General features: G+C 37.0%; 1 protein-coding gene across 1 annotated transcript; it reads right to left on the minus strand.

The window, feature by feature from the left end:
• Nucleotides 1-3,261: 3,261 nt before the first annotated feature.
• On the minus strand, nucleotides 3,262-11,107 carry LOC148676675 (5-hydroxytryptamine receptor 3C-like). Its single transcript, XM_088622781.1, has 7 exons — nucleotides 11,098-11,107; nucleotides 10,463-10,632; nucleotides 9,221-9,330; nucleotides 8,355-8,524; nucleotides 7,726-7,886; nucleotides 6,467-6,677; nucleotides 3,262-3,515 (listed from the first exon to the last, which is right to left on the minus strand). Exons 1-7 carry the CDS (start codon nucleotides 11,105-11,107, stop codon nucleotides 3,262-3,264), a joined length of 1,086 nt encoding a protein of 361 aa, XP_088478907.1.
• Between the last annotated feature and the right edge of the window lie 217 nt (nucleotides 11,108-11,324).

Consider the following 11,324-nt stretch of genomic DNA (forward strand, 5'->3'; position numbering starts at 1 on the left):
TACAACTCATTTTCTGGATGAGTTGGTGATATTTAAGCATCAGTGAAGTGGGGAGACCTTGATGGGATACCACAGTTTCCTGGACCAGTGATGCGTGATATTGGACAATCAGCAGTTGCGTCACTAGTAAATGGCAGAGGCCTGCATTTCCTTGTTTAATTTTGCAACATTGAACAATTTGCATTGCAAATGATTATTACCGTGTACTAAGCATTCCAAACACCTTTTAATGATTGGAAGTCTTGAACAGTTTCCCCAGTTTATTGTATAATAAGATCTACAAATAAAAATGTCATTATCTTTATATAAATAATTGACAGATATATTTGCATTTACATACAGCATATTATAAATAGGGGCAGCATAGTGGGGCTGTAGTTAGTATTACTACCTGACAGCACTGAGGCCCTGGGTTCAATTCTGGACCTGGGGTGCGATCTGTGTGGAATTTGTATAGTACAGTATGTTCTCCCCGTGTTTGCAATGGTTTTCTTTTAAACTGATTACAACTTCAATTCAAATCAACTCAGAACTGAATTTCAGAGAGAGACAATCCTGTTACTTATCAGGTCTGTATGCCCCTCTAGCACACTTGAACATGGATGGCTGTCTATTGCTTGTTAGCATCCTGCCTGTTGCTTGCTAGTAATGGAAGAAGAATTATAATGTTTTATCAGTGGACCCTAATGGAAAGTGCTGTTCATACCCATACATTTCTTATCACGGGAGGTTTTTATTCTATATGTAGGTAGGACCCTTGTGTTGTCTGAGAAACACCTGTTGATACTGAATTGCTCCTTCTTGAAAAGGCTCATGTCAGTCCTCCCGTGAGGATGGGGAGAAGAATTTGGTGAAAGACAAAGAGGTGATAACTGGAGGAATGCGTGAATGTGCTTCCCTGCAAATAGGAGGTGAAGCATGTTTGTTCAGGTCACAATCAGGACCATTGTAATGGGGTCATGACGTGATAAAAGGTCAGCTATAGCCTGAAAGAAAAAGAAGAGCTGGCAGGTGCCGTCTGTCTACAGATTAATTTATGGTGTAGATTTTGTAAACTGCCTGGTTTTAAGGATGTATTGTAAACAGAATGCCACTTAAGCTCTGTGCTGAAGGACCTGTGTTTCAAGCAAATAAATTCTAAGCTTTCAAAAAGCAGTGCCTCAGTTTAGAACATCTTTTTTTGACATATTTAATAGAGCATGAATTGCTTCCATTTGACATAAACCTTCTCTTTCAACTGATTTTCTCTGAAGGTTTTTAAATTTAAAAGGCTTTTATAATTCAATTTTTGGCAAAAGGGGTAATTAAACTAACATATTTTAGAAAATAATGTAGTGTAGCCCATAATCTTTTCTTTACCTTACATCTAACATCCTAAAACATTCACGTTTATCCACTTTCCTGTTAAACCACCCCTCATTGTGTTTTATTGTCTGTAGTTACGCAATAGCCCAAGGTCACAGATACATTTTGTCACTTATACAAATATTTTATTTCTTATCTGGTTTTCCCACAGTTGACCAGAGGGCACACGCAAATTCAGCTGTCTTTTTAACCCTTTCATCACAGCACTTTTTGAGAATATACTGTGCATGCTTACTTTTAGAAACTTTATGCATGTGCAGTATTTTTTCAGAAATAAAACAAAGCAGTAATATTTTTCATATTGTTTTAATTTATTTTTTGCATCCTTTTAATTGATCATTCATAAGTGACCGTTATACACTTAATTACTTAATTAGGGAAATAGCTAATTTACTACCTGACTGAAGGACCTTACAGAGACAGGTGTTTTTATTCTGACATCATGTGAACCACTATTATCGTACACAGACAGAGGCAATTCTACTTATTATGTGGCTAATTTTAAATTTTATGTACCTCAATTACTTTAGGTTCGCCACAGCAAAGCGTTTGGATATTTGTGAAATTACATTTTCTTTCATATTAATTATCCATTTACCACTTTTTGTTGTTTGCTTTGAATATGTGGAGGAAGTAGTTTAATATTAATAACAAATATTAATTACTGTTTCAAAGTAATTCTAGAGAAAGTCTACAAAAGTTTTAATTCATTTAAAAAAAAGCTTGGCTCCACTGTTGGTCTGAGGTGTTGCTTCAGACTGATGGGTGGGAACGTATTATACTGTAGATGGAGCAAAGTACAGGCAAATCTTAAAGGTAAACATGCTTCAGAGCTAACACTAGGATAACAATTCACCTTTCATCAGGACAGTAACCCAAAGCACAAGATCAAAGCTGCACTGGAGTGGCTTAAGAATAAGAAATGTCTTTGTATGGCCCAGGCGAGAAGCCTGTTGAGAAACTATGGAAAGACTCTGTTGAGAAGAATTGGCAATATTGCACCAAACTGGTGTTGTAATTTGGTAAAGACTGGCCCACAAACCTGCAGCTGTTATCGCAGTCTGTGGTGTTTCCACTAAATATAGAGCTCACAGGTCTGAATACTTATAAAAATCAACATATTTCTATTTACTGCAATATACCTTGTCCTTAGAGTTTTTTCTGTTTCAGTATATTCAGGTTTTGAATAAAATATCAAATTAAAAGAAAATGTTTATGCATTATTTTGTAATTATACAAAATGTTAATTCATTGCAAAGCAGTGTATGTTAAATTGAGTTAGTGGACTTTTTAGTTTCTGTAACTCTGATTTTTGCATCAGCTAAGATCTCAATCATTTAGGCCAACCCTAAATTTTACAGATAATCTACTAGTTAGACCTTTGAAATGTTTTACGTTCTGGAACTCAAGATTAATTTACCTGTGAAAAATCGTAATTCGTGTGAAAACATAATATTTTGGGGGAGACTGAAGGGAAATCCCACCCTAATAAACATAGTGAAAAACTGGATCCTCATTCCCATTGTGGAAAGATTGGACCTGCTGCTTTCTACACGTGAAAAAGACAAAGCCATTGCATCTTTGTGGTTTTATTTATCTTTTGAGGGTACATGAAAGGAACTGCAATCTATGGTCTTAAATGTGGGTGTGCTTCCCATGGTAATGAAACAGATATAGAATCTGCCCACTGTATAACCAATGCAATGTACTACAACCCAAGCATTTATACTGCATATAGAATGTCATTTCCTTTTCAGGAGTGCTACAGACATGCCAGGGCCATTAAAAAAAAGTTTTTAAAAAGCCATGTTTAAAATATTAACAGTAACAAGGATGCACACTTTAGTTGTAATGCTTGTCTTCTTCTAAATTTGCTTTGGTAAATGCTGACTGTGTCTATGCTTTGTACCACATGCACCATGAGGCGATTATCACGACAGTGAAAATGAGGAGCAGAAGGACATAGAGTCTGAAGAGCAGGCAGTCCCAGATGTAGGCAATTTGGATCCATTCCCCCTGTGTGCTGTGGTACTGGCTTTGGGAATCCAGGTGAGCCCGGATAACTTCCACATCCTGGGACAGTTTTTGAATGAGGTTGTGAATCATGCCGCCTGATTGGTCTTCCAGGATCACACTTGGGCCTTTGCGTTCTGTTAAAATAAAGCAACAAGATGGGATATTTGTTTTGAATGAATATTTCTACAGCCTAAGATTAGCTTGTGCCTCAGTTCCACAAAATCTGCAGACTAAGAATGATTTGCTTTCTCAAAATAAGTGTGTTCAATGTTAATTTGTAAGAATACATTTAGGATTTATTCTAGATTGTCTTGAAAATATCCTGAGTATAGAAGAAAAAAGGAGAGATCAAATATAGGCTACAGCTGCTTTGATGGTCATGTTTAGTGTTAATGATAGCAAGATTAGTAAGCTGTTTTGAAAATTATCCTTTTGGAGAAGTCTTAGTGGACAGGCTTTTCTTCTGTGTGTATACATATCTTCCGATTTAACTGAATTGTTGTGGTAAGATTAATATTTATTGCATCACATTAATGCAAAATGGTCAAAGGCCATTACATGAAGTTTCGTTTTACAAATGTGGTATATTTAAATGAGAAAATTAATTCCCAAATATTTATAAAAGCTATGAGCTTGGGTGGCTTCTGTTTTGTCCAGGTTCTCTGATTTCTGCTAAACTTCTAAAGACATGTCAGCTAGATTAAATTGTGTCTCTAAATTGTATATTTGTCTGTGTTTGCCCTGTAATTGACAACCCTGTGGTCCTATTGGGGGTGTGTCTTGCCTCCTGCCTTCTGTCTGGTGGGTTAGTATCAGCTCACCACAGCTCTGTACAGGATGGGGTGACTACAGATGGATAATTTACTGCTTGAAAAGGCTATCACTTTAAAATATCACTTTAAAAGGCCCATTTTGTCAGTTATTATAGAAATATTGGTATGAAACATTTAGTTTTAATATACAGTTCATACTTTATCTGAGCCATATAAAAACACTAAACATTAAACAGGGTCCTTACCATTCTGGATACTTTTTTCAGTATTTCTTTTGTTTTTGAATGGCACAGCTTGTCGATGTGAAGGAGAAAAACAGATAACTCTGCTGATAATATTATATGTTACCCTCCTGAGTAGCATCGGCACTTGCGGGCTTTTTGATCTTGTCTGGTGCAGAATGTTTGTGATAAAAATAGTCTCAACAAGGCTTATCACCATCAGAGCCAGACATACTGAAAAATACACACCTACATAAACAGACAGTGATTAAAAAAAAAACCCATATGCCTAGGCTGATCAGTCCTGGTCTAAGGAGGGCTGGTGTATCTGTGGGTTTTAAATGTAAGTCTGCTCTTAATGAGCTAAATTAGCTAGTTACTGACTAAATTAGACCAGTTTGACAGCTTCTCCCAGCTCTTCAAGTACTATTGGTTTAAAGAGACCTAGAGAGATATGACCTATAGACACAACTGCCCTACAGAACCAGAACTGATCAGCCCTGTCATTCACAAATACTGTTACACTGATTTAAAAAGATTAAATGTGACTTTTCATAAATAGATTTTGAAGTAAAAATAAAACAGATCTCTCTTTGTTTTTAAATGTCTTGCCTTTTCTATCTGTTACAGACATGGGGTGATGTTCACATAGGCTCTGTCCTTTTGGTAATCCTGCTGTCTCAGTGTACTCGCACAAATCATTCATTTCATTCTGTATTGCGTAAATTATTTCTGTATTAGCCTGGAAATTTAAAAAAAGATTTTACCACTTTTTCCATGGATTAATCATAGATTTAGAGTGGTTTTAACATGGCTTCACTGGGCGTTACTGCACTGGACTATGAATGTCATGATTCAGCCATTATCATAAAGTCGCATAGTCATTTTGAGGGTGTGGCAAGCTGGAACATATCCTGGAAGCAAGGAGGGACTGAGGCTGCACAGTGCCCTTCCCTGGATGGGACGCCAGTACCCTGTAGAGCTGTCGAGAAAGGAAAGTCAATCACCCCTAGATATTGTTACATGTAACAATCACCCTGCAACTCACAACTAGCAACACCCTGAAGTTAAGCAGTTGTCAGCTTGGCCACTACCTGGATGGAAAACCCTGTGGGGAAAAACTAAGGTTGTTGCTGGAAGAGGTGTTAGTGGGACCAGTAGGGTAGTGCTCACCCTGTGGTCTGTGTGGGTCTTAATGCCCCAGTATAGTGATGGAGATCTTTTTACTGTTAAAAAGGCACCGTCCTTCAGATTACACGTTAAACCAAGGTCCTGACTCTCTTTGGTTATTAAGAGTTCCAAGTGTGCCTTGAAAAGAGTAGGAGTTTTACCCCTGTATCCTGGCCAAATTTCCCCGTGACCTTTACCAGTCATGGATTCCTATTAATCCCCATCTACAGTATAATTGATCAAATTTGATGGTGTTGTTGTTGTTGTTGTTGTTGTTGTTATTATTATGGCTTTGCTGGATAGGAGTGGAAGGACAGGGGAGGAAGCTGTAGAACTCTACAAGACCCACAGGGAGAACCTTCCAAACTCCCACATTCCTGATAATGAAGGACAGATCCCTGGAGCTGTAAGGCAGCAGTATTGACTTCTCTTCCATCCAAGAATGACAGATGTACTGTGATAAATAAGCAATGTATACTACATTACTTTGCTCAACAAGTAGAAGTGCTTGCATCGAGCACAGGCTGAGCTGGATAACACAGATTTCTCTGTTGTGTGTCAGATTCATGCCACCAGCCTTGTTTTGGATCTGTACAGCAGCAGCAGCACACAGGTTGCAGAGTGTCGCTGGAGTGAAGCTGGGAATAGTCGGTCAGGGTCTCTCAGCTTTCCAGTTTGAGGCACCTGTGACTGGAGCAGCTGGGGATCTTGCAATATGATAGTGTAGCATCAACATGTTAAAACCATAGCCTAAATATGGCTAAACCATAAAAAGTGTAAAAATCCATGGCAAATTCAACAATGTTCATATTCACAAGAAATATTCTCCTGTATAGAGCTCTGTATACTTTTCTATATAACAGTTTTCCTGGTAACCTGCTTTTAAAAAACATACTTTTCCAACTTCTGTAAATCTCTTACCTATTATCGGCGTTCCACCAGAATTGTTGGGGAGCAGGTCATTCATGATAAGAAGAAAGACAGTGTAACCCAACAGCAGGGTCATTTTGAAGGCCCCACGGTCAACTTGGTGCACTGGCAGGTAGAAACTGAAAAGGTCAATGCCCATCAAAAAGGCACTTGGGATCACAAGATTGACCAAATAGAGCAAAGGTCTCCTTTTGATGGTAACCTGATGGGAAAAGATATAAAGGAGAATATTATTAGCAGAAGAGGGCAAAGGAATTTAAACTAATTATATCCAAAGTGGACATGTACATAGAGTCAAGGGGTTGGACTATGTAATAATGCCTGCAGCTACAGAGTCCCAGAGTGTATGGAATTTAATTTACCCCTGATCCAAAGGGCAGAGTACAAGTAGTTTAGATAATCTACTCAAGCTTACACACTATCATATTTAAGACTTGAACAAGGAACCTGAAAATATTTTTCTGAAACATTGGCCCATTTAGCCATTGTCTCTTTGGTTATCCGTTACATGAGGTTTTTGAGGAAATCAAGCAAAGTGATGGTTCAGGCAGGAGATGCTTATCTTTCTCAACATACAGTACAACACAAAACACTAAAGCACCCTTTTCCCTGCATAAATTATAAGTTCTCACCTAAGACCACCTGTTAATTCCTAAACTAAAAAGTTGATGCATTGAATGACGAGCAAAGGAATTTTAAAGCTACATCTCACGACCAGTCATGCTATGTATTAGAATTTACTCCCTCCTCCCCAGCCTCTGCTTGCTCTCTTGACTCTGGCAGACAAGGGGAGTGGCAGTGCAAGGGTGGGCCATTAATCAGGAGAGCTAAGGTTCCAAGGGTATCATTAAAGATACAACTAAAGGTCAATTTACAGTAGTAGTTCAGCCTAATTCTAATTCTAGAGGTGACATAGAAGTGAAAATAATTGAAAGTTTAAAATGGATTAAGGTGTATTATTATTATTATTATTATTATTATTATTATTATTATTATTATTATTATTATTATTATTATTATTATTATTATTAGCCACTGCAAGAGTGAGGGAGAGGATCAAGAAAATGTGCAAAGAAGGGGGCTCAGGAGGTGAGATATTTATGAGTAGGAGAATGGAAGTGGGTGAGATTAGAAAATGGACAACCTCCCAAACCTTTGTTTCAAATCACCATTAATGCGTTTTAGCGATTCAGTGCTGGATAAATGCTGCTCACTTGAGTTCTTCTGACTGGACTGTGGCATTACTGTACCGTGAAAACAACTTTTGACCACTCCTCCCCCTGATTGTTCCAAGAACTTGTGTATGCATCGATTCTCAGGAGTTCCCACTCCCCTTTGTTCTGGATGTTCTCCTTTGATTCATTCGTAATCTCCTCTGAGGTCTGGTGGAGTCCCAGGACTAAATCTTTTGCTTTGAAAACAGGGAATCAAAGAAATCAAAGTTACATTTCTTGCAACTGAATACACAAAAAAAGGAAATTGAGGATCAAACATATGCCCCGAAGAAATATTCCTAACTCATTGAAATCGTATAAAAGAACATGTAAGAGATCTTAATAATGTCTACATGTTGTACTGTAATCTTAATAGGATTGCACAGGGCATAGTCAATTTTGTGTTCAATACTACAGCCCAGAAAACATTAAGGTTAGATTTGAAATGCCTAGGTGCAGGGCACTGCTATTATGAATTCATATTTAGATTTTCTGAAGAAAAGCACTATCCCATCCATAACTCATTCTGTTATATGAGGATTTTGGTCCCTGTTTCTTCAGGGGCATGAATAAATCAAATGGACGCTGTAAGTAAGGTGTTAAGGTTTTCTTTGACAGCAAACATTCTCCTTTCACTCCTACTTGTTAAACTGTGTATACTGTACCTGTGTGTAAATAAGGTCCCAATGAGAGTGTGCAGTGTTGAATGTCAAAAGGAAAGTACAGGATGTCCAGGTTGCAGGAGCTTACAATTCTTAAAGGTTTGTCATGTGTGATTCTCCCGTTGTTCCTCACATACATGTATGGAATCTGTGGAGACAAGTCTTCCTCAACACTGCAGAAAAAAGAAGAAAGTTAAGAAATCTAAGTATACTTTGAACACAGTAACCAATGAAATGACAATTCCTTTGGCAAAGAGGGCACTAGAAAATGTGATATTAGTCTCCAAAGCCAGTTTATTGGAAATAGATTCATACAAAGCAGTGTTTTTGTTATTGCTATAATTTTTGTTGGAGCATCCACAACTTTCTCTGCAATCTACAATGTCACACTGCCCATCTGTTTTCACAATGTGGGCCACACAGTGTGAGTAGTAGCAAGTTTTAAAGAGAACTCATGCAGCTCTTACCAATGACATTACAAGCTCCAGGTGTTCAGTGTGCATTATGAATCACAGTGAGCATGTGTTGGAAAGGAAAGATTACTGTAACATTAATAACTGGGGGGCGTCGTACAATACAACTATACATTGCTGAATAGAAACAAAACAATTGCATTAGTAGTAGTGGAATGTCTGAAAGGTTAAGACATTATCGTATAAAAGGAAAGAAGGGATGACAAAGAAAAACTTTCTTGTATTGAAGACCAATTTATTTGTTTGGTATCAGCCCACGACACACTATGCTTAACAGAAACATTCACAGACTGCCTTTATAATTGGAGATACCAGAATTTTCTCATCTTAGATAATCATTTGTAAAATGTTGCAAGTTCAAACGTGATAGTTGTCTCACAAGAGAATCTGACTTACAATTCATATACATAGAGGTCAGGTCGCCAGATGTTGTCTACTGGAATCGACACCTTGGACAGTCCATTAAAATCTGCTGGGTTCCAAACCAAGAATTCATTGTCCCAAAACTTAAACAAGAAGTCGAACATGGGGCATCTTTTTATTCATTTTGATTAGAAGAAAATAACAATGAAATATTGTGTTCATTGTTACAATCTCTCTTGTGCATAAATAGACACATACTGTATGAAACACAATATGTCAGGTTATATTTAAAACAACTCAGGTTATATCCTACACAGCCCTGCAGTGAAGCAAAAAGTGATCAATGCCAGTTAGTTATAAGAAAATGCTTGGCTTATGATATTAATCTGTACTATGCGAAATGCTTGTACAGTATAATGATGATCGTAAAGGTTCTATCTCACTTGGAGAGACCTATTGAAACTGAATTTCTCCATTGGGTCTAAAGGATGTTCACCACATCGCTGCACAGACAATGTGCTATGAAATCTACAGATAAATGTGTAATCATTGCTACTGCACCTACCAGAGCCATACGAAAAAGAAATATACTACAGATGAAAACTTATAAGTAAACCAAATCTATAACAAGAGAAGCATGTTCATATTTCCAGCACTTGTCTCACATTGATTTTGAAGTAACTGACTTATAGCTTCTGTTTTTTTACATTTCTAATCAAAACAGTGCTTTGCAAATCTCTCCAGTAGCCAAGATATACTGTACAGGGAGCCAACTTTTGAAAAATCATGTAGTAAGTCTCCTTTAAGAAGTAGTGTTTTGAAGATTCACCTGTCTAAGCCACACATAGGTTTGAAGAATGTGTGTTTTCTCATCCTGTCAAAAGAAACAAAATACAATGTAACAACATAATATTGCACCTTCAAAGTACATTGCAACTCGGCTCACTAACTTTTCAGCTGAATACTTTGCAAAGACAGACATGATTTCTATTAATAGGGGTGCTCGGAGTATCACCTATGTACCTGTTCTGATATTAATGTTTAGAATGGTATAGTGCTAAACAATATGTATTCAAAAGCTTAACAAAAAAGATAAGGCAAAGGCAGCAAAGTGTTTAGATTTGTTATAAAGTCAACTCCTGTACATCAAACATGTTTTTTTTATTTTGAATGTATAGTTTAAAATACACTTCTTAAGCTCATCTTAATGTTTAAATTGCGATTTATTCAAAATTAATTTGGATTTTATAAAGAACAGTGAAACTGATAACATACCACACCTATAATCTCATACAGGGTCAAGGTGATGTTAAGCTGCACAGGTGTTGTCCAGTTCCTCACAGGTTTCAAAAACTTGTTGTTGATTATGTCTTTGAAGGTCTGAAAAAAGCTAACATACTCGTAGTTGCTGAAGTTCACATCAGGGTCACTCTGCGTTTCTAAAACTTTAGGCAGAAAAAACAGACGATATTAGTTTTGTATTTACAGCTGTCAGTTTTCTTAACGTTCACTTTCTCTGAAAAAGGTGGCTGTTATCTGATGTGATTTGTTGGTTTGGCCTCTCCATGAGCCTTGTGGATAACAGAAAAACCCAAGAATCTAATATTTTAAGACATCTGAATGATTACGTACTAAACTTTGAAAACTAAAGAGATGGCTTCTGTGTCTGAGAGAAGGTCAATATCAGAAACACTAAACCAACTATAACGTGACACACATGTAGAGAACCTACCAGACTCCAAGTAGTATCCACCTCTGTTACAAAAATTCAAAGTTTTAATGGTTTTAATGCAAATAATAATGATACATGCATGTATATATTAACTATTTTAAACATTAATTATACAAAAAGGCAATTCAACCTATTCACTTGTGCTGATTATCTATTACCCTATCTCATTATATCTTACCCTTAGACATAGACTTAAGAGATCCCAGCACCTGTCTTAACAGTCTGTTACTTAGATTTTTAATCTCAATCTGTCCTTCATTCAGATCTCAGTCTATCCGTCATATTTATAATGTTTTTCACTGCAAAAAGGCTAAATTTGAAATAACTACTACTAGTTGACCCAATTTAATTCCTTAAAAACGCTGCAAACTTCAATCACATTTCATCAGCTGGTTTCTCCAATAT

This window comes from Lepisosteus platostomus, chromosome 2 (genome assembly GCF_059453375.1).
Source record: "Lepisosteus platostomus isolate fLepPlt1 chromosome 2, fLepPlt1.hap1, whole genome shotgun sequence".
Taxonomy (NCBI): domain Eukaryota; kingdom Metazoa; phylum Chordata; class Actinopteri; order Semionotiformes; family Lepisosteidae; genus Lepisosteus; species Lepisosteus platostomus.

What these genes read in the sequence shown, in the direction of transcription:
- LOC148676675 (XM_088622781.1), bottom strand. An exon ending in GACCTCTATGTATATGAATT is followed by an intron (nt 8,525 to 9,220) that starts GTAAGTCAGATT and finishes TTTTTTCTGCAG; the next exon opens with TGTTGAGGAAGACTTGTCTC. An exon ending in TGGTGGAACGCCGATAATAG is followed by an intron (nt 3,516 to 6,466) that starts GTAAGAGATTTA and finishes TTATTTTAACAG; the next exon opens with AACGCAAAGGCCCAAGTGTG.